This window comes from Symphodus melops (assembly GCF_947650265.1).
Source record: "Symphodus melops genome assembly, chromosome: 10".
In the NCBI taxonomy this organism is placed as follows: domain Eukaryota; kingdom Metazoa; phylum Chordata; class Actinopteri; order Labriformes; family Labridae; genus Symphodus; species Symphodus melops.
Window position 1 is genome coordinate 10,814,186 of NC_136700.1, and position 22,691 is coordinate 10,836,876.

Genomic DNA, 22,691 nt, shown 5'->3' on the forward strand with positions numbered 1-22,691 from the left:
AGTCAGAAATCCTAGAGGAAAAATCTTCTCTGCAAGACAACTGTGAGCAGGCAGGTGGATTTATTTCCCAGCAACAAAAACACAGATCCAAAGTTAAACAGAAACTGATTCAACATGACAGTACTAAAAGAAGCCAAGTCAGAGTCCAGATTATATGGCAGGACTTCAGAAATGTTTGTCATTTTCCATCAAATTGTTGGGAATTAACTTGTTAGAAAAGCAGCTCTACCAGTTCATTGCGTTATTTTATTCAGATTAAAATGCAGCTTCCCAAGTGTGAAGAAATTCAAAATAAAAATGAAGCACAGTCTTTGTGATACAGGACAATCAACAATGGAGGTTTATTCAAGAAAAAAAAAATGACAGGGGAGGGGGAGAAGGGAACAACAGGAGAGGTTCAGAGAAAAACAAGTTTTTTTCTATCAACAAATATGATCCATTTATTCAACCCGCCCACAACCACCCGCGCTCCCGCCCCCTAATAAAACATTATGCAGCCTTGAGTACACATGCTCCTTTTCCCCCAGCCCACTATCTTTAAAATCATGCACTTGTTCTCCATGGCATAGAGATTGGTAAGCAGGATCCACGAATTGGCCCTTCACGCTTGCTGACCATCTCATACAGTGGAGGACGTGGCATGGATTTAAGGAAAAACTGTGTCTCTCGGACACGAGTCTCGGTTTGTTTGAACCAGTCTTTACAAATGTGAAGTCTTTACAAATGTAAAGACTGGTTCAAAGACTACTCAGAATAGAGTGGCTTTACAAAAAAAAAAAATACAGGATAGGTGACAATAGTTTACTCAGGCACACTAAAAGAAAACGACACTGCTATCCAATCAATGAAAATCAATGGCACACCTATTAAGAGCAATGCTGAGAAGATCTTGACAAAAATCACAACTGAAAACTACTTCCCACTTCCTCTAACAAAAATCATCAGGGATACTTGGGAGGAGTAATTATGAGCAACAGTTTACGACTGAGCTGATCCCTATTTGAACGGGCAGAGGTAATTAATTCATTTGACCAATTCAATGTGAGCTGCTGCGAAGAACTAACAGTGCAGAGCAGTGGGACAGGTCTGCTAGATGGGAAGGGACACCCTTTAAGATGGATCAGAACATGCAATCATTGAAAGAGTTCATCGGATTACATGCAGTAATGGACATCCCATTGTTTGTTTATCGTTGAGAAGTACAAACAGTTCTGTGAAGCATAAAGGAGACAACAGGTTTGGTCTGGTGGAATAAACTGAACCGGCAGTCTTTTCAATCACTTCTCAGCACAGCGTATCGGGGAAAAGAGCGCCTTTAGTGAGAGGAGGAACAGCTAAATAAACAGCTTGTAGAGCCATCTGCTGATGGAGGTTAGCGTCTAGCATTGGGAGAAAAGTGCAACGGACGTAGGCATGTGGTATGCTGCGATGACTGTGGCTGAAGTACAACAGTGGCCCATGATGTAATAGGGAGGAATGTGAGAGGGGTTCTGGTTAGCAATGCCTAGCTAGCAGAGTAGCACATAAGTCCGCATGCACCACTTAGGTTTATCACACTTTGCTTTAGTTTTTACATCCATTTACAGCAAAGAGAGGCTAACATAGAAGCTGTGCTATGCCTTGACATGGTCTTCCATTGGCCATGAAACAAAAAGAAAAAGAAAAAGATAAAACCATTGTTAACAGCTTTTCTCTATACATTTACCAGTTGTTCCTGAACATCAATAAATATCTTGTAAAAGTGTTTGCGTTGCTGTTTCAGGTGGTCGTCTGATTTAGAGAGGGGGGGATGGTTTATGCTAGGGCCAGAACTGGAAAAAAAAAAGAAAATACGAGTTTTAGTCAACATATTATCTAAAGGATGCTAAAAATGATTCATCTCATTCAAAATGTTATCAAAGTTAATAAAAGAACCTACCACTTATCGCCTCCTGGGCAAAGTACTTGACATCCATGTCTGTGTCTGTGGCCAGTTTCTCCAGCACTGGCTTCACTTCAGTCTGAAGGGCACTGAAGGACAGAAAGAAGGAGGCACATTTTTAACAATTATAAAAGCAGGTTCTTGTTTAACGAGCAGATGCACATTGTCAAATTGAAAAAAACAACAAAAAAAAACAAACGACATACTTGCTGTCAAGGACTGGGCCGATCTTCTGAAGGGACTTTGCTACGTTGAAGCGAACGTTTGCCACCTGGTCGTTGGACATCTTCAGGACCACTGGAAGCATCTGCTTAGTGGTGATATCCTGACCACATGCCTCAGACAAAGCCTGACAGAATACCAAACCACATGTCAATAAGGACAGTAGTTAAGATGATGGACAAAACTTGGAGGAAGAAATAATATTGTTTTAGACCTTATTATGAGAGCAGGTTAATAGACGTTCATGACTCACATTGATGCAGAATAGAGTAGTCATTCTGTGGAGGTAATTGGGGTCATTGGCCATGCCCAGCACTTTGGGCACAATGGTGTTTTGAGCCCACTCAGCTCCAAACTTCTCCACCAGCTTCATCAGATTACAGGTGGCTGCCTCACGGATGGCATACACTACAACACAGACAAAAGAATAGCATTAATGTTTCCCCCAAACAAATGACTTCTCTCGATTACAAACAGATGACAACTGCAAGGGAAACTGGACACGCTGTCACAAGTTTAAATGTCAATAAAGTCGACACAATAATAACGTCTTAGTCCTTGGTATCAGAGTATTGACCAGAAACATGAAACTTAACAGCAGAAATCACAAGTTTGGCTGTCGTGTACAAAGAAACATAGGATCTCATTGTGTTAGAGACAGTGACAGATTCACGGGCTGATTTCTGTAGTCCTGTCTGACTTTGAAGGGCTTACGTAAGGGTGGCACAGCGCTTACCACAGCCACAGCCTAACACACACTCATACTCATGTGTACGGAAACCCACACCAGCAGCATTCCAATGATGTAACCCAGCTGGCCCTTTGTCCTCAATAGCGCGTCTGTCTAATTAGAAAACTCAATATGAACAGAACACTATGGAAGAATGTATGCAAAAGATGGTGTAGGTTATAAAATAGAAACGTGTGTGTTGCTAAGCTGTCAGAGTAGACAGCTCTAACAGCATTTGAATATCAGTGATTGTCTCCCATACTGCAGGAAAGAGAAGCTCACAGCAACCCAGCTTAGGTAGACGCAACCAGAGTGACCAAACAGCCAGTTTGAACCCAATCATGTACATGCCAGGCTTTGGCCTACAACAGGAACATGTGAATGTGCACAAGAGTAGCTTAACCATCTCATGGTTACACACATTCTGATAGAACTCATCAAGCCATTATTTTGCACACTGCCCATAGCTCTTCATATTGTACATGCATTCAGAGGCCTGTACTGCAGAGTCCCACATCTAACCCCTACTTAATCACTTTATTTTCTCTCTACCCAACTTCTATGCTACACCTTCTCTTCCACATTTCAGATTAAAAACAGAATCAGAGCAGCATGAGGAGCTCTGCCTGCCCGTTTGTCAGGCCTTGGTTAGTAAGAGATGTGAAGCCCTGAGACACAGAAATCTGAAGACAGGAAATAGATTCAACACCGACAGCTATTACAACCTCACTGAAGGGTGTTTTGAAAATATAACGTGTAGGATTTTATAGACAATACTTCAAAATAAGGACTCCATGTTTTCCTAGCTACAAATAGATGAAAAAGCCCCCCAAAACATTTCTGTAAAAACAACTGTTTAGTCGAATGAAACAAACTCTTTTTTCCCCTCCAAACTTGTTCTAGTCCAACATAACTTGGAAAAATGTGGACTATTTGAATTCTCTTACCGTGGTCGATAAGCCAGGCCATGCAGAGGGTGTTGAGTTTCTCATCAAAGAACTCGACTCCCTAGGCAAAAAAAAAAAATCGTAATCAGAGCTTCTTCCTCAATGTTTTCAGTCAAATCAGTCCTAAAGAGTACTTTGCAAAGTACTAATTAGAAAGACCTTTACAACACATTTTATATGGCGTTCAATGTTCCTGGACTCAGTGACTCACCAGCTGTCCTGCCAACAGGGGCATATACTCTATGATGGCGAGGCGAACCCTCCACTTTGCATCCTCTGCCAATTCCACGATAGCCGGCAGCAGTGACTGGGAGAGCTGACGGATGCCAATCACCTCGTTGACACAGTCTAGGTTGGAGATTATGTTTAAACGCACCTCTGGGCACTGTAACAGAAAAGTTATCAAGGTGAGCACACCGAGTTAACACAGCACGGTATTCAGGTGTTAGTCAAAGCGTAATCATCTCAAAGGTCACACCTTATAAAATCCTTCCGACTGTTCAAGTGAACAAGCCCTTTGATGACACAACACTAGAAAGTAACTCGTTTACAGAAAAGTAGCAGCCAAATAAGGCTCAGTGACTCTTTGAGATGCACCTTGAAGTACCGTATTTGTCAAGTCAAAGCTGTCACTTTGGACTGTTATCCAATTAGAGGCTCTTGGTTTTGTACTTTTTGCTGTGAGGAAACGGGGCCATCTTTAAATAGGAAGAAGGGAAGTAGTGGAACAATGTCTTTGTGTTTAACCTGCCAAACTGTCATCTCATCACACAAATTCATGTCATGGAAATGTTTTTATTGGAGTGTTAAGCTACAACTGTTACAAGAACCTAAATGCTTTCTAAAAAATACTGACAGGTTAATACCAAAACCTACTGCTCGCTGCTTACTACTGTACATATCAAATGTATCAAGCATTACTTTATCTAGTTGCACTGTGTGCAACACTTCCTCCCAGACACAACAACTGAGTGTAATTGTAAGGTTGCAGTCTTGCTAAGCCACCCTCAGAGCATGGCAGGAGGCAGACAGGTACGTCTCTTGACTGTGGTTAAGTGGATTTACAATGTCTCAGCCGTGCTGATCGCTCAGGGCCTAAGGAAGTTGGTCAAACTTCACCTCACCGGAAGCTTTAGTTCTCAATCTAACTGCCTGGACACAATTAAAGCCAGTTGTGTGAACTAGAAACTAAAAAAGTAGGGCCCACAATTACAAGTGTGCATGTCCTTTACCTCGTCCTTGAGCTGCGCCAGGAAAAGTGGCAGTAAGTGCTCTATTGTGTTGTCCTTTCCAAGGATGGTGGATAGGCCCATTATGACTGAAGCCAGAGCTGACTTCACATGCTGGTTTGTGTCTGAGACAAGTTCCTGGTCAGGGACAAGACACACAGGAGACAGAGAGATCAACACAAACAAGCAGTTGAGACAGAAAACATTAACACAGTAAACAAACATCAACACCACTGCTATAAAGTCATATTTACAACACAGTGCACAGAGAGACACTGTCGTTTACTTCCATGTATAAACACACAGCAACAGTTAGTCGGTGTGCTTTGTTGAAGTATTGAGGTAAATATGTGAGGTTTTATCATATTCAGTTTTTGCTTTGTAGATGTTAGCATCAGTTTAGTGTGACCTGTAAAGATTTCCTCCACTGTTGAAATGTTGACGGGGTAGCAAGTTGACAACCAACCGTTATACATTCAACAATTTAACAAACAAAGCATGTATCCACAGACTTACATTTCCATTAACGAACTAAATAACAATGCAGAGCTCTAAGAAATATTAAACCTTGGAACAGAGTCATACTTAGCAAAGAAAAATGCAACATTGCCACCTGCTGTTCAAAATCTGAGCTGCAATGGCAGACAGACACGGCATCACTTTGTTTTAAAGCCTTCAGGGTTTGATAAGAGAACTTTACAGTTCTCAAGGTATGCCGTCTTTAAGAGGTTGTATTTCTCCATGTCTCTTTTCCCCAGATGTGAATGCTGCGTACTGAATGAGTTTGTGTGTACGCAGCTAATCGAGTATAAATGCCTTCATTTCGGACACTTAAACCCTCTGTTCTAGCCAGTACATTTGCAAAAAGATACTCATTAAAAACACGTTTTTAAAGAGCTCAAACAAGACACTGCAAACGCTAAAATCTTATCAAAGTATGAGAGAAAGCAAAATCTTTAGTAGAGTAAAGATTATACCTTTTGTGTAAAGAGTTCATTTTTAAATTTGTGATATAGATTTGAATTCAGCTTCATTAGACAGCTGTCTGGTTTGATTGTAATAGTCTTCATTGTTTGCTTCAGATAATGCTGCTTGGGTGTGTTCACTTTGGACTCATCTCTCCATTGAAGTGCCACTATTTAAATTTATAAATGAAATATCACAATCAAAAGTAGTAAAGGCTAATGTTAAAAGGAGAACACCCAGATTGTAAAAACAATTATGGATTCATAAAGGAGGACAAAACAATAACATGTCTGCATAAACGCTTAAAGGGAAAACCATTACAACATAATGCTTCCAGACCTTCTCTGTGTTTTTATAACTCACAACTAATTCTAAATTGTTTTTGTTCAACTGATTAGTAAAGCAGCAATACGACTATATGACTGACAGATGTATTTTTACCTTGACACAGGGCAGAATGTGAGTCATGATGATTTGCTCGCGACTGTCCTCTGGGAGATTCTCGCAGAATTCTACCACAAAGAAGAAAAAGGGTCAAACGTCAACACATGGAAGATGAATAAAAAAGAAGGAAAAACAAGAGACACAATTTAAAACCATGACATACTTGATTTTTAAGAACTGTCCCTGAGGCATTAACTGTGTGTTAAAAATAAATAAAACAGACCTTTGACTTTGTTGGCTGCAGCAGCACGGACCTCAGCTTCACAGTCCTTCAGAAGATTCTGGAAAGCTGGGACCAGGTCGTTCTTGGTGATCTCTGGCCCAACTGCTTTCTGGAGCTAAAACCGCAACACGTCTCAATATCTTAACATCTTTGTAATATACATCACATTTCCAGAGAGGTGTTATGGATAATAATGAACTGTTAAAGATACTGACAGATAATTGAATAATCTCCTGGTAAAAATAAGGTAAATGTTGGCTGTGGGATATAAATGTTTTTGTTTTTGAAAGAAACGCTTCTGTCTTTAGTCAGGGAATGAACACATGCCTACTGTCCCTGAATATACTGTAACCGGTGACAAAAGTGTTTCGGCTAGTATAGTGTCTATCGTTACACTTTCAACAAATTGGGAAATAAACTGAACATTTAAAAAAAAATCTGTTATTTGTCTTGGCCTTGAAAATAAATTCTGAATTGTCCGAGAGGCCACATAAAAAGTGGGATTGATGTAGGCAAGTACGTCAGTCTATTCAATGATTCACACTTTTTTGTTTCTCCCCAAGAGATAATGTGTTGGCAAGTTGACATAAGACACTTAATAAAATGGGGAAACGTGCTGCCAGCGCGTATTTATCATGGCTGCCCTGGCAACAACTGTTTTGGAGCAGGTAAAGAAGAACACCTGTCACAGGAGGAAAAAAAAAAGAAAACGTGTGGTCCCGAAAGTGAACGTGTTTCTAAGAGTCAGCAAAGTGTCTGCATTTTTTTCCAACTGCAAAACAATAAAGCGGGCAGAGTAAAATGCTTGTGCACAAAGTGTAGGCCTCCAGGTAACATAAGAATATTTCCATTTGTTATTGCACTGGAATACTTTTTATCTGCTGATAGTCAAGAGCAGGTATCCACAATGGGGGGAACTATTGAAGCGTCTGTATTTGCAACATGGGGAATGTGTGAAAGTTGTCTGAGTCAAAGATTTTTAAAAAGGATTTTTCTTGACAAGGATCTTGCTGAGGTTTAGTTTGTCATTGGAGAGCTGAAAGCAGACTCAGATTACATTTTTAATGAACAGAGTAAAATTTTTACCCTATACTGGGTAGGGACAGAAGCCAAAGCTCAAACATTGTTTGGTCTGAAAACATTTGTGCACCCTAGAAGAATACTAGTTAGGGCCTTTTTACAAATAGCAGGTGTCCATTGTATCTTTCTAAATGCTGCAACTTTAACAAGGCATACAGCAAGCGAGAGGAAGTCTTCTGCTTACCTCAGAGAACTTGTCAGCCACCATGTAACGGACCCTCCAGGATTTGTCTTCTGCTGCCTGACGCAGGGTTGGCATCACAAGTGTCTCAAGGTCCTCCTGAGGCAGCAGTGTGGCAATGCTGACACAAGCCTCCACTGCAAGCAGCCGCACTGAGTCCTGAGGGAGAAAAGTTATACCAGTTTAACAGTCAAATAAACGAAAGGACATGGAGACATTGGCTGCAGCTGCAGTTCAGACACTGGAGAAAGAAGCCACGTCTTCATACCTGCTCATCAGAGGCCAGAGCAGTGAAGAGGGAAATAATGTCACTTTTTACATAATCCAGCTCCAGGACTTTGGCAAACTCTCCAAGTTTAGATGCTGCAGCACGGCGCACCATAGGAGTATCATCTGAACACAAGGTGCGAAAATGCCTAGAGACAGAAACAGACAATACATATTAAACAGAATCATGGACAAAACATCTGGTGTCTACACTAAATTATATGCCAATTTCAATATTGTACAGAATACAATGTGAAAATGGGGGTGTATATCGAAGGAAATGATTCCCTTTGTAGAAAAGCCACTTACTGACGGATCTCAGCCTTGACAGTGCTGGAGACACGAGGATAACACACACTAAAGAGACCGCAAGCAGATGTGCGAGAGGTGAACCAGTCACCGCTTGCCAGTCGCTTAACCAAAGGCTCAAAGTGGACTTCCAAGTCAACTGGAGAATGCTCTTGAGAGATCTTCCGCAGGGACTCAACAGCTTTATCTCTGACTACTGTCTCCTCCACTGTAGCAAGGCTCTCCAGTGGAGGCTGCATGTCACAGAAGAAAAAGGTGTAGGTCAGTATTGTGTAAATATGCTCTATTAGACAAAGATGTGTACTGTGCTATATTTAATTCAAACAAATGTAAAGGCAGGGGGTTTTTCACAATTTAGCCTACTAATCTAGGATGTCAGGTAGTATCAGACATTTAAAATAATGCTATTGATAAAACCCGAAACATTTCAAGTGCTCGGCCTGTATTTTAACAGAAGTAGAGAGCTGTCCTCTCTCACTCACCAAGAGACAGTGGACGTACTCTGGTCCTCCAACCAACATAGTGAAATTGCCAAGCTGCTCAGCCAAGGCCAACAGCACTTCATCTTCGTCATAGATAGTGTCTAAATGAGGACAGGAATATGTGTTAAAACATTACGTCTAGGTCACATGGTGTAATTTGGGGAAAGTGTAGAGTCATAGTACAAGCTTTCAGGTAATAAGTGTTTCGTTGAACATCATGTGATTAGTATAAGTTACCGTAAATTCCGGACTATAAGCCGCTACTTTTTTCTCACACTTCGAGCACTGCGGCTTCTACTCCGGTGCGGCTAATGCATGGATTTTTTATGGGGGACAATGAGCTTCTGCCGCAAAAACATTTGACTTCGTCACGTCGGATCTTAATATCAGTCATTTTGCGCTTCATGCACGCACCCTCATGATGGAAAACACACGGAGAAATACATATGATGCAGCTTTCAAGTTAAAGGCGATCGACCTGGCTGTCAAAGAAGCTAACAGAGCTGCTGCACGTTAAGATGACACTGACAGCGACAACAGAGACTGAGGCAGTGAATGGATGGACTTTTTCTTGTGAAATATATTACGGCCATCTTTTTCATCAGCCGTGTTACAGACACCGTCGGCTAGGCTTCGTGTTGTAACGGTTCATGTTGTAAAGTCAGTAGTTGATAATGTGTTCATAATTCCGATTATGTGGAGAGTCAGTGAATGCACCAGCGAGAACGTGTTGAGTGGCTGTATGAGATAACGCTGGGGGAGAGAGTTGGATTGTTACGGCAAGTTATGTGTTGTTCTCCGCTGTAAACGGCGTGGTCACGGCCGACAGTGATCGGGTTATTAAAAGTTATTATTTGAACGCTCTCGTCGTCCTTTAACGTCCGTACGGACGCTACGGTATTTGCGGATGTTACCGGTAGCCTACGTCTGTGTAAATAGCTCTTGTTATAGCGTGGACACCTGCGGCTTATAATCAAGTGCGGCTTATATATGTACAAATACATTTATTTACTTATTTTTAGCCGGTGCGGCTTATATCCAGGTGCGCTCAATAGTACGGAATTTACGGTATATGACTTTATTACCTGTGAGGAAAGGTAGGAGTTCGGTGCGAGTCCTCTCCACACCGAGGGCCAAAGCAATGGTGGACAGCTTCTTGATGCTGTTCAGTCGTAACTGTGCACACAGGTTACATACATTAGTCACGTTTTTTTTCCCTTTCTTTTTTAGCACAAACTGCATTTAATGAAGGACAATGATAAAGAGTATACCATAACGCATTTCAATAACAAATGAAGAGCTAACATTACTATCTCGTCTTCGCAGTACGTAATGTTGACGTGAGAAATCTACATTTACCCTGTGTTAACTTAAAGTGCAATGATAGCTGAATGGAAAGGCTATTGTTATTGCTACATGTCAAATTAGTTAATACGCCAATGATACAGAAACAGTCAGTTTTGTGAAACGCGGCCTTAAACGCCCCGCTGTGTCGACTGCTAATTCTCCGGTTTGTCAATTAACGCTGGTTAGCACTATCAGCCAAACCAATGACATAAACTCGACCTGTATTTTAACTTATAGGTGTACTAAATAATTTAAACTACCTTGGCCATTAATATTATTACACACAATACTAACTCAACACACTGAAGCAGCTAGCTAGGCTGGAAAGGCAGGGTGCGCCCGTCTGATAGGCCTAGGCCCTGGAGCGTTAGCTAGCATTTGTGCTAGTTAGCTGGTTGGTATTCAGGCGACCGACTGAGAGGCTATTTAGCACCTCTCTTTTCGCTCATAACTGCAACTGAAAAACAAAAATAAAAACTTGAGCTGTTACCTGCACGTCCTCATTACGCAGTTCATCAATGAGAACGGCGATAGGGTAAAGAGAGTCGTCTCCATCAGCTCCTGCCATTTTGGATACTGTTGCAGTTACCGAATGGCGCTGTTGTGATGCACTACGGGGTTTCTGCGCAAAACGAGCGGCTGCAGGGACCTCCCTCCTCCGCTGCTGCGTTCAAAACTCCACCGAGGGAACGTAAGGAGAAGGTCTAAATCTGAAGATGGCTTAAATTTAAAGGTTTCTTTATATAAGTACACATGAACTCTAAAAAATAAATAATGTTTTCATTACAACATTTTTCTGTTATAGCATATAACATAACACAACATGTAAAGTTACATGTTTTACTGTTTTACATCTGAATTTAAATTACAGGCCATTTGCATTCAAATCTTTATGTCAAAAACAGGCATAAAATACAACATTTGTCATCTGGTTGGGAAAAGGACTTAAAATTTGGAGAAAAAACGTTCATGGTTTTACTTAATAACATAATGTATTCATTCATCATGGATCATTAAGTTTACCTGTATACAGGTCTAGGCCTGTAAACCAGCCCAGAATGAATCATTATCAGTGACTTCTGGCTCCAAAAACAGACAATAGGTTCAGATTTAACACGATATGAGAAATACCAATACCAATACATCAATGTTAATGACAATGGTGTGTTTAATGTTGACCATTATTTATTGTTTATCGCCTAATTGTGGCCATACAAAGCCATACAAATATTGAGGGTAATTACAGCCTCCTGCAGCCACAAAATCATATAAATACAGTCTAGATATGGATCAATAAAACAAAGAGAGAGAGAGAGAGAGAGAGAGAGAGAGAGAGAGAGAGAGAGAGAGTATATTCGGAAAAAGATGCATGTGTGCATATATCTATATAAAAACACTGTGTTCTATATATATATATATATATGGTTGTGTGTATATCAGGACGCTCTTATTGTGGAAGAGACACACCGGATATTGAAATCTTTTCCGGCCTTGTTCGTCATAGCCGGGCAAGATGGCGTCCCAACAGCAGCAACAACAGCCCGGTGGACCGATGGCTCAACCCATATTACAACAACCGACTTCATTACAGCAACAACAACAACAGCAACAACAACAGCTGAGCCAGCAGCAGGACTTTGACCCAGTCCACAGATTTAAGATGCTTATTCCACAGTTGAAGGAGAGTCTGCAGGTAACCCAGACATCAAAGTCATGGTCCAACTACGATAGCTTTACACATAAATATCAGTTTAAATGTGAGCTAATAGATGTTTTATTTTAATTTTCAGAATTTAATGAAGATTGCCTCCATGAATTTGGCCCATAACACATCAATTGACAACGGCATGTAAGTAACCTGCCCTGGGAGTCGTTTCAATAATGGTCCTCTTTTGGAGAAAGAGATGTCTCTCTGTCAGGTTTTCTCTGTTATTTATTATTATTATTATTATTAATTTTTTTAATTACCCAATGTTTCCTCTGGTTTAGTAAAAGCAGCGACACCTCTGTGCAGCGCTTTGACAAAAGCCTGGAAGAGTTTTATGCCCTGTGTGATCAACTGGAGCTGTGCTTGGTAAGTAACGCAAGACAAACAAAACAAAGTGTTATTAATCCCAAACTCATGATGACACATTTTTATTTCTCATTGGCGTTCATTGATCATCTGTCAGATTATACATTCAGGAAAAACATTTTCTTTTTTCTCTCTGATCTATATTTTTTAGGAATTTTAGAACTGAAATCTTCTGCTTCTTTTTTATTACAGAAAAGTAATAAAAAAACAATTTGACATTGAACATATGGAAGTTGTAAGCCACTATCCCATAATGAATATCTGATTTTATCTTAAATAATACATAATCTAATCAATATATATAATCGGCAGTCATGAGTGATAGCTCATCAGTATGTTAAACACAGTACCATACATATTGTACCTGTATAGTGTGCTCTACTAACTCACCTCGTCTCTTCTCTGTGAAGCGACTGGCCTATGAGTGCCTCTCCCAGAGCATCGACAGCGCCAAACATTCACCTAACCTGGTCCCGACAGCCACCAAGCCTGACACGGTGCAGACAGAGTCCATGTCTTACGCCCAGTACCTTGGCATGATCAAGTCTCAAATTTCCTGCGCCAAGGACATCCACAATGCTTTGCTGGAGTGTTCAAAGAAGATCGCAGGAAAGGGACAGCCTCAGGGAATCATGTAGAACCAAACCTGACTTTACCAATGGTCTCTGCTGTCTTTGACAAATCGAGATGAAGTTTATGATGAATTTCATGCAAGGGGATATTCCATAATCCCAAACATAGGATGTGGTTCTATTCGTCAAGATCCTGTACATTTAGTTAATATTTCTTTTATACAAGTTATGTGTTGTGTAAGGAAGCACTGTAAATATTCCTGACAGGTCATATCCTAAAATGACCAGCAGGTGGTGCCAGAGTTCTGCCAACTTAAATTCACGTCTTTTGTAGCTTATTTGTATTAAATATGAAAACCTTTCCACTGATACTTATGTGTTCTGGTTATTTAAGATGCAAAAACTAAATATGGGTTGTTACATGTGGATGCAGGTACTGACAAAAAATGTCAGTTTAAAATGCACATTTGTATGAGCGTGTGACAAATAAAAATCTTAATTCTTAAAGGTTTAACTGGAAATAAAGTTCAGACTCCCATTTTACAGAGGGAGAAGAATAGTTCCACTTTTGAATATAAGTTCTTACAGTGGAATATGCTTACATTTGGATCCTTTTTGAGCTCTCTATCGGTCAGGGGTTCAAGGGTTAAATTAAGATTGCCACATGTGGGAGGGGTGCATGGTGGGCTTGCAGTCGTGTAACATCTCAGTCCAATCTAAGTTACTGACAGACAAGTGCTTCTATCCAAAAATATCACTGTGGGTCACTAGATAGCAGACATGAGAGGTTCACCACAAGAATTCCCCTCACAGGCTCCTTACGGGTCACATCGAAACAGTTCAGCATTCATTCAAAAACAAACTAGATAAGTCTCCATAATTCACATTTTAATTTTCAAACAGTAGTCTGTGTTGGTACATGTCTTGCTTTTAAAGCTTGAGCAAAAATGTACAAGAACATGGCGAGAATGAATGAAAATAATCCAGTCATTGCCAGGAAAAGAACGTGCAGCACAGAGTTCAGTAAATGATCAACCACAGGAACATACAAAAGGAAGAATAGTTAGTTTTTACAAAGAATACAGCAGGAACAATATACAGTTCATATCGAGAGCATCAGGTACTAGACAGTACAATAAAAAAGACAATCTATACATTGAGTGCATCAGTGGATTTCACTACTTTTTGTCTTCTTGCATTATGAAAATAAGATGACAATCTAATAGTGTTGGACGTGTAATGTTGTGTCATAAAAATAGTGCTTATTACCTTTAATAGTGTATATCTTGTAAGAAATTACTTTAATCAATTTCAACACAAAAACACCCATCGGTATACCAATGACTGAGGAGACGAAACCCTAGATTTATAAAGACCCCATAGTTCTGTCACTTATTCTTTAAAGGTTGTTTTCTTTAAATATTTACATTTTAATCAGTGAGATTCTTGTTCCTTTTTCATGTTATATTGTATCTTCAAATCTTCAAATTATCTTGTCTGGGGTTTGGTTCCTTCTGATTCTATCTCTTTAAAAAAAACAGGTTGGGTGGGTGTGTTTGTGTGGGTACAGAGCAAAAAGAGCTGACTTTATGATGGCTGAAAGACTTTAATGAGCACACACACACACAGGTGGTTTCACTGCTTTGAAGAGTCTGAGAATGTCCCATATCTTTTCCCATCAGCCTTTCCTTTTGATCTTTCTCTGTGGAAATAAGAACAAAAAAGAAAACTAAGTGGTTAATTACAGCTAAATCAACTTCAGAATAGTCATGTTAACTATACTCTTATAAAAGCATACAGGAGGTGCCTAAAACTAGTGATTTGATCCTGTACTGCAGACCCTGCACTGTCTTCAACCTGTCATGGAGTTGGAGCATGTAACACTGACCTGTCGGCCTGCTCAGAACTGGTGAGAGCTGCCCGGTGAACTCCACTGAGTTGAGGTCCTGCCTGACGGGACATGGGACCAGATGGCTGGAACTTGGATAATTCCTGCTGCCACTCGGAGTCGAAAGTTTGTGCTTCAGCTGGTGGTGGAGGATCAGGATAAAATTAGAAAAGTTTGGACTGCTGCATTATATATGATAAGTCATTCAACAAGTCAACGGAACTGATCAGACCACCTAAACAGCCTGTCATCATCATCAGCATTTTCACATACATTCATCCAAGTTCTCAAAGTCTTGGTTGAACTCCTTCTCTCCAGTCTTCTTGTTGTATTTCTTCTCCACAACATGTCCCCTGTCACGAATGTGATGACCAATCGACATCTTCTCCACACCACTTTCAGAGTCTTTCAGCGCTTGCCTTGTCTCCTTAATCTGATGATTGAACAATAGCACATCAATGTCACAGATTGGCAATCATTCTCGTTTATTGAGATAACTAGCCCAGTCAGATCAAAGACAGTATGGCTAGTAGTAATATTAATGACTGCATTCCATTAAGGAGGGCAAATTCTACGGCCCTAATGCTGTGCAAGCACGATCATCAACATGATTTCAAACACACCGTAATGGAACAGAGCCATCATATGCCCCAAAGAGACGAGGTTGATTGTAATGTTTCAAACAAGGAAATGCCAGAGGGGAGAAATCCCCATGATCACTCAGGGAGGGAAAGAACAAGTGATATTTGTGTACAGACAGATTGACTTCTCTCAGCTCAGTGTAGCAAAATGTGCTGTGTGACACTGCTGTTACAAATCCGATGAGGAACTTACCCCTCCAGGGGCACGACGTGTTGACGAGCTCGCCTGGAAGACCTTAGGAGGCTCATTCCCAACCTTTGAGAACGTCATGACCGACGAGGAGCTGAATGAGTGGGTGTTTGGATCTGTGGACGTGTTGTCCTGACACACACACACACACACACACACACACACACACACACACACAAACACACACAAACACACACGCTGTTAAGCAGCTACAAGGTCACGTACCGTACATCAGGAGTCCGAGTCAGCAGCATCAACCGAATGAGTCAATGAGTTAACTCACAAAGTTTCTGTGCATCTCCACCATCCTGTTTCTCATGTTGGACATCATGTTGTCGAACCTCGCGAAAGGGCTTGACATCATGTCCTGCACAAAGACAAGAGAAAAGACAGCCACGGCTTGAGACAATGAATGGCATGGCTTGCACAGCACATGTTCACAGTGCATTAACAGCTCGTAAGCGCCTCACTCATGTGCACAAACATCCACACACAGAGCACTGAGCTAAATGTGTCTCAGCAATCTGTGCCATCTGTACATTCAAATTATATCACTTCATAACATGTGACCCAGTGACATTTACTGTATAAAATAACTGTTTACCAAATCCAGCATGAACATGCTACTTGTGTCTTTGTTTAATGTTTTTTTTTTTTCCTGTATAGAAACTTGACCACCTGAAAACAGCAGTTCCAATGGTTGGTTTAATGGCATTATCATTTTTAAATGGGAGAATGGCATCTCTCCCTTCGTTTACTGCAGTATGTCACTTTGGCAGTTGGCCGAGCTCATCTCGCAAGAAGTGCATACAGCTTTACAGCACTCGTTCCCACTCCAGCTTTAAGTTATAAAAAGAAGCCAGCTGGCCTTAATCCAGAGGTGGGCACGCACACGCACACACACACACACGCACACACGCACACACACACACACACACACACACACACACACACACTATAACTTTGATAACCCTATCACCAGAATTATAAAAAAACAAAAAAACAAGGGGACCATGGGACCTTCCATTCACTGCACTTAGGCTAATTTAGCGCCTGAATGAGAGCCTGAGTAGAAACAGGCCTTTCTTTCTCTCTCCTCCTTGGCTATGTGACACATGATAGAGCTGTGTCAGTTATGAAAAGGGAGTCTTGTCTCTTCAGAGAGTCAGGGGCATTATGAGCTCTGCTGACTTCAGTTAACGAAAGTGAACACAAGTAATAAAAAATAACATTTACAAAAAAAGAAGAAAAAGAAAAGAAATAATAATTGTGAATCTTAAAGCACCAAAATGGAACTGGTCTGTGTCTGTCTAATTGCTTCTCAGTCATGGGGACTCTCCCGTTTCCTATTGGTCACTCCTCAGCACTCAAATCAGTCATGCATGTTGCAGTAAGGTACAGTATTCTCAATCTCCAGCCATTCAAAATGTAACAACATTTTTTTTTTACGAGTTGCACTCAAATGTTCTGCAAACAACATGTTCAAAGTGTAAATCTCTCTACCTATTCAAGGTTTATGTTGAGACCCTTTCAAACTACACTATGTGTTCTATAGAACAGGCATGACTTGAGGGTCATCTCCCGACACCAACTAAAACAACATGGCTTAATATAACAGGTCAGGTACTGGACTAAACATCCTGTGGTTAAAACATTACACACTGCAAGTATATGAAGATGTGCAATAACGTGCTGTGAATTCCTGAAATGATCAAATAATCAATCAGATTTCAGTAAATACTGCCCTGTTTACTATTATGGAGACACCAGTTGACATCCTCCACATTTCTAGTGTTGGTGACGATGTGAAGGTAAGAAGTTTGCAATGATGTTGGTAGGGCTGAGCGATATATCAACTTTTATCAATAAAGAGTTTTTCCGCCGCTCCCCTTGTCCTGCCGCCCTCCCAACATGTTAACTTTGTACAGAGTGGCTGAGAGGCTCCAGGTCTTTTTGCTGAAGTCGCTCCGTCTCATCTGTACTTTTACTGAACTTGAAACTGCAAGGTGAACTTGAAGTGTGTAGCTTGCATTTTAACACCAAAAGAGACATTCCTATTCATCCTTGAAGGGAAACTCAGTTTGCTTTAGTTAGAATGTATTGATAAAATAAACAAAATCTAGACACTTTCCTCTCTGCTGTTCTTCGTATCTAACTCTGTGATTGGATTCTAACCTGTACTAACACCCTGACACTTATTCTTCTTTTATACTTTATTCTTGTTGATAGGTTAAATGTTTTTGTATAGTTGCACTGTCGTTATTTGCTGCTCTGTGTGCCCTGAATTGCCCCCTGGGGACAAATAAAGTTTTTTGAATTGAATTGAAAATGTGTCTAAAATATTTGTGATTTTAATCATAGGCATTATTTCCCAGCACTAGATAGACGAACTTTCTTTAACTTCAGCTTTACAGTGCAGATAAGAACGAAATTTTGTTGCATTGACTCGTAGTGCAGGATAAACAAAAAACAAAAAAAAACAAAACAGCAGCAAGTAATAATGTGATACAAATCATGCATGCAAGCATGCACTTAGTCTAGGTTTAAGTTATATTCATGTTATAGTGTGCTTGAATAGACAAGTTCACTGACCGTGCTGTCACTACTGCCGAAGGGTAACAACGACCGGCTCGTATCCTGAGGAATAAAAAAAATAAAAATAAAGAGTATAGAAACAGTATGGTGCTGTATTTGTATAGCATGTTACATACACACACGTACAATAAACTTTATTTGTAACTTTTTTGCCTGTAAGCTGTTAGGTTGTCTTACATCGGTCACTAAGCCCTTGACACAGCTACACAGACCTCACCCCCGGCTTTGAGCACAACCCCTCAAGGCCGTGAACCCTCTGGGAGTTTGGGCACCAAGAGGAGACACGCAAGTGAGGAGGGAGCAGCCTCCAGTCAGATCCTGTGTTCTCTAAGCCAAGACAGCAGGTGTTTATAACCTGCAGCCCTGCATAAGCATCTCAAAAGCTATCGCTATGTGTCCGCTGTACGTGTCTGTGGCTGATTCTTCTGGGCGTGTGACGCACAGGAGTATTGCACATAATCAGTGAGGTGTTGAATGACTTGTGTTCCATGTGTAATTGGGTCACATTGCCAGAGATTAGCGTGGGTTTAACACTGGAACTGAGTTACATTCTGGAGAGGCTGCAATGGGCCAGACAGACCCGTTAGGACGAGCATCCAACATGGGTCAAAGAGTCCAAGGCTGCTCCCTCAGCTCTTTTCAAATGTCAAGCCGATGTAAAACGCTTCTATCATTATCTATGAAGCTTAGAGCCTATTTTATCCCAGAGTGGCATGTATGAACTAATAAATGACGGTTACATATCTGCCAGCATTATATTTAGACGATGGCACAAGGGGGGGGGGGGGCAGAGATTGAGGTTGCAAAATAAGGAACGTAGACCCACTGGTCTTTAACACATTATTTTAGGCTGTCTGGAAAAATGCAGATTGACATTCTGCTCTCCGTCTCTCTGTCAATCTGATACTGAATCTGCCACTGTGCCCTCTGAGGGAGCCTGCTCCCGGAGGAGGTATGAGTTACTTCCCACTATGCACTGTCGATATGATTCATACTCAAAAGGAAAGTGGTTATTGTATGGCTCCTCGGAAGTAGCGGTGCATTAGGAGGCCTTTTGTTTAATATGTGCTTCTGACTGGAAGACCACAAAGACACTGAGTCTGATTATGGAGACTATGAAGTTTTTCAAAGTGGACGCAGGTCAATAAGTGGTTAATAAACTGCTTCACTTCACACTGCAAAGCCTTCCTCCTCACTTTATTTTCCAGAATGATCTAGAAAGGTGCAAGCCAACAACAAAGGCATCGTCATTACAACCTATGCTGGTTGTTACCTCGCCCCAGCCCCTCTACCACCTGTTTGGCTCAGTGCAAAACTGCAGAATCAAAGAAGGAGCAGCTAACTTATGCTAGTTGTTTATGCCACAGATCTTTTATAGACAAGCGCCCAGATGAATGAGCGCCTCAAAAGGTGATATAAACCAGGTAGTGACTATTGGCAAGAGACCGGGAAATGTGAGAGCTTTTGGAAGGCAACACAGGGATTGTTTTCCCACTGGGGGTCTTACGGTTAGCAAGCTAAAACAAGGCACACAGGCCTTCCAGCATTATGTGGGAGTGTTTATGCAGGTCCATGTGTGTGTTTGCATGCCTTCATGTCAGTGTTACTTTGCATGCTGTGACTCTGTGTAACAGTCCTTGTCAGCATATTTTATACAGTATGTTTGTGTGTGTGTGTGTGTGTGTGTGTGTGTGTGTGAGAGAATGTATTTTTGTGTGCACATTCGTGCTTGTGATATTGGAGAGCAGGAGGAGAGTGAGCTGTCTGTCTTTCTGTCATCTGGCTGCTAAAGCGCCAGCGCTGCCAAGACACGTCCTTCCAAACAGATGGAGCGAAAGAGCAACAATGAGAAAGCAGAGTGTCCATGACATCTGCACATATGCCTTCACAAAGCCAACAACTCAGCACCCTCTGACCACTGCTGGGGAACACAAGACTGCTCCTTATCTTCGCACAGACAAGTGTTCGTGGGAGTCAGACAAGTAGATCATGTCACAAAATGCGGAGTCCAAAACGGAGTAAGTTTTTGCCCAAATGTAACAAGTTGTTACATTATTAGGAGATAAATATTGTGCCTGCCCCATAACTGTCATAACTGACCCAAAATGTAAAAACTTGTAACAACATGTAACAACTTGTTACATTTTGGGCTCAGCATTTTGTTACATTATCGACCAGTTATTACATTTTGGGTTTTGTTCCTTTTTTATTTTTAATAATATTTTTGGGTTGCTGTTACAATTCAGGGTCTAACAAGGCTAAATAAAGTTGTATCAGTCATTGTATCAGTGGCAGTAATTAGAATTAGAATATTTTCTTTGGATTGACATTCTATCTGCTGTCACTGAGATCATTCATCATTCCCTCTTCAGCTAGTATTACACACTTAATGTAATTAATATATTGGATTAAAGCAGGTGATAGGGATACGTTTGACTTAGCAGGGCTATATCTAATCACTGCAGGGGCTTAATTTGGGAAAGGTTAACACGTGCAAAACAAGGCAGATACAAAATATTCTGCCTACCTATTAAAAAATCTTACACAACTTGCAATATTCCCCCCCCCCAAAAAAAACTTTCAAACAGGATGAAGAGTAGTCATCGATAACCATCTCTTGAGCTCATGTTCATATTATATGAGTGTATACGTCAAGTCAATGATTTATGTAGGGAGCAGTTATGTTTGAAAAATAGCTATAACTTAAGTAAACAAGGATTTACTAGTCCAACATTTACAGTTACTCTGTGCATGCATATGCAAGAAACCAGTGTGTCAGTGGAACAATGCACTATAAATAGGGCTCATGAGAGCCAGATATAACTGTCCTGAGAGGCCATAGGGGTTGCCCTTCCATTAAAGTAGAGACTCACATGGTCCCATACCTCTGTAAGTGGTGCTCCAGTTACTCTGCAAGTGACCAACTTCCACTAAACCGGAGTGAACTTTGCCCTTCTCCAAACATTAATCCGATGATATTTAATGAGCAGTACACAGGCATAAAGCTTTCACAAGTTAAATGCTGAAGCAAGGGTTTTTTAGTTGATCTCTAATAGATCAAGATTATGTTTACATGTAGGTTACCACAACTGTTGACATATGGATACTGTGATAAACAGGGTTGAGCTTTATGTGCTGTAACTCAACAGATACGTCAAAATGGTAGATTGCTTCCAGAAATAATTGCTCTCACCCTGTGATCGTCCCTGTGCGCCTGGGATGAGCTGGGAGGTTCTATCATGTCACGACCACGGTTTCTCCCATCCATAATGCTGGGCATTGAAGACCCGCCAAATGGCTCAGAGAAGCTACGCATCATCTGCCGCATGTGTTCCCTGTGAGCTCGAAATGGATCCCTATGGCAGAGTAAAATAAGAAGAAAAAGTGAATCTCAACATTGACAAGGGAACGCTGCAGGAACACAATGAGGCCTGTAAACCCTGATGAAAGCTTCTGGAGAAGAATAAGAAAGTTCTCTACATCAGATATGCCAGCACAACATATTGAAATAACAGGCTCCCCAGATAATCCCAGCCCCTTTTACACTTGCTTTAGAAGTGGGGTCAAATGTGGACACTGCCGACGATAAATCAAAGTGACTATGGCACAGTGTCAGAGTTAAACTTGGTTCAGCCTTCAGTGTTGGAACTTATTTTTAAAGTAAAAGTTACATAACTTTTCGACATTGAGTCAGACTTAAAAGAAGTCAGTCAATCTAAAAGCAGCTGTAAATATGAATAGTTTTTAAATAAAAAAAGAATCAATAATTGTTACTATTCAATGTTACTATTCAATAAATATAGTGTGTATGTGTGTGTGTGTGTGTGTGTGTATGTGTGTGTGTGTGTATATATATATATATAAAAACAAATATTAACAAATCAAATAGACGTGCAAGTTGTATTAAGACAATAATGTCGTCGAAAGCTGTATCAACAATCACGAATACACAAGTTTGAGCACTTAGACATTAACTCGCTGGTTTATGAAACACCAGCCAAGCTGAAAAAACACTGTACATTTATCTGTTAGGTAGCCTAACTGGGCTACACTGGGGGTACTTAAACTACTTTATTTACTCTTATGTGTCTCTGAATAAAATGAATAACATCATTATAAGAACACACACATTTAAATAATTACAGATTACATTAGATTAATACAAGTTTAGTTAATGTACTTACGACAAAAATTGATCCTCTTCAAACTCCCTGAGGTTAATATTGAACATTTTAACTGACTTTGACGCTGGAAACAGAAAAGAGATGAAGACTTTAAAGGAATAATCCGTGCAGCCACAGGTGGCCCAGCGCCGTCGCTCAACTTGGGTTAGGTTACTACGGAGGTGGTGTCACGCTTAAGAATTTAGACCCAAACTCACTC

The 22,691-nt window shown here is 40.7% G+C and overlaps 3 protein-coding genes across 4 annotated transcripts; 1 reads left to right on the top strand and 2 right to left on the bottom strand.

Moving 5' to 3' along the window:
- Nucleotides 1-317: 317 nt before the first annotated feature.
- Nucleotides 318-11,034, bottom strand: ppp2r1bb (protein phosphatase 2, regulatory subunit A, beta b). The gene is made up of 16 exons (XM_079354814.1): nt 10,839-11,034; nt 10,087-10,177; nt 9,002-9,102; nt 8,520-8,752; nt 8,212-8,359; nt 7,947-8,102; nt 6,683-6,797; nt 6,457-6,527; nt 5,053-5,187; nt 4,032-4,205; nt 3,821-3,881; nt 2,397-2,551; nt 2,128-2,270; nt 1,919-2,010; nt 722-1,811; nt 318-657 (listed from the first exon to the last, which is right to left on the bottom strand). Exons 1-15 carry the CDS (start codon nt 10,914-10,916, stop codon nt 1,795-1,797), a joined length of 1,770 nt encoding a protein of 589 aa, XP_079210940.1. The 5' UTR covers nt 10,917-11,034; the 3' UTR covers nt 318-657; nt 722-1,794.
- A 762-nt stretch (nt 11,035-11,796) lies between these two features.
- On the top strand, nt 11,797-13,363 carry med29 (mediator complex subunit 29). Its single transcript, XM_079354822.1, has 4 exons — nt 11,797-12,041; nt 12,139-12,197; nt 12,338-12,422; nt 12,833-13,363. The coding sequence occupies exons 1-4, from the start codon at nt 11,862-11,864 to the stop codon at nt 13,058-13,060; spliced, it is 552 nt and encodes a 183-aa protein (XP_079210948.1). The 5' UTR covers nt 11,797-11,861; the 3' UTR covers nt 13,061-13,363.
- A 502-nt stretch (nt 13,364-13,865) lies between these two features.
- Nucleotides 13,866-22,691, bottom strand: mlf1 (myeloid leukemia factor 1). Of its 2 annotated transcripts, XM_079354818.1 has the most exons (8): nt 22,493-22,691; nt 21,502-21,664; nt 18,306-18,350; nt 15,997-16,080; nt 15,717-15,845; nt 15,156-15,315; nt 14,883-15,021; nt 13,866-14,696 (listed from the first exon to the last, which is right to left on the bottom strand). In XM_079354818.1, the coding sequence occupies exons 1-8, from the start codon at nt 22,537-22,539 to the stop codon at nt 14,630-14,632; spliced, it is 834 nt and encodes a 277-aa protein (XP_079210944.1). In that variant the 5' UTR covers nt 22,540-22,691; the 3' UTR covers nt 13,866-14,629. The 2 variants fall into 2 exon arrangements, with proteins under 2 accessions (XP_079210944.1, XP_079210945.1); XM_079354819.1 differs by lacking the exon at nt 18,306-18,350 and having other exon boundaries at nt 22,493-22,690.

Coding starts and splice junctions, on each gene's coding strand:
- ppp2r1bb (XM_079354814.1), bottom strand. CDS start 10,916: ATGGCAGGAGCTGATGGAGACGACTCTCTTTACCCTATCGCCGTTCTC. Junction 10,178..10,838: donor TGCGTAATGAGGACGTGCAG/GTAACAGCTCAA, acceptor CTGTGTGCACAG/TTACGACTGAACAGCATCAA. Junction 2,011..2,127: donor GGCCCAGTCCTTGACAGCAA/GTATGTCGTTTG, acceptor TCTGTCCTTCAG/TGCCCTTCAGACTGAAGTGA.
- med29 (XM_079354822.1), top strand. CDS start 11,862: ATGGCGTCCCAACAGCAGCAACAACAGCCCGGTGGACCGATGGCTCAA. Junction 12,042..12,138: donor AGTTGAAGGAGAGTCTGCAG/GTAACCCAGACA, acceptor TTTAATTTTCAG/AATTTAATGAAGATTGCCTC. Junction 12,423..12,832: donor ATCAACTGGAGCTGTGCTTG/GTAAGTAACGCA, acceptor TTCTCTGTGAAG/CGACTGGCCTATGAGTGCCT.
- mlf1 (XM_079354818.1), bottom strand. CDS start 22,539: ATGTTCAATATTAACCTCAGGGAGTTTGAAGAGGATCAATTTTTGTC. Junction 16,081..18,305: donor TCGGCAGTAGTGACAGCACG/GTCAGTGAACTT, acceptor GTCTTTGTGCAG/GACATGATGTCAAGCCCTTT. Junction 15,846..15,996: donor TGGAGATGCACAGAAACTTT/GTGAGTTAACTC, acceptor TGTGTGTGTCAG/GACAACACGTCCACAGATCC.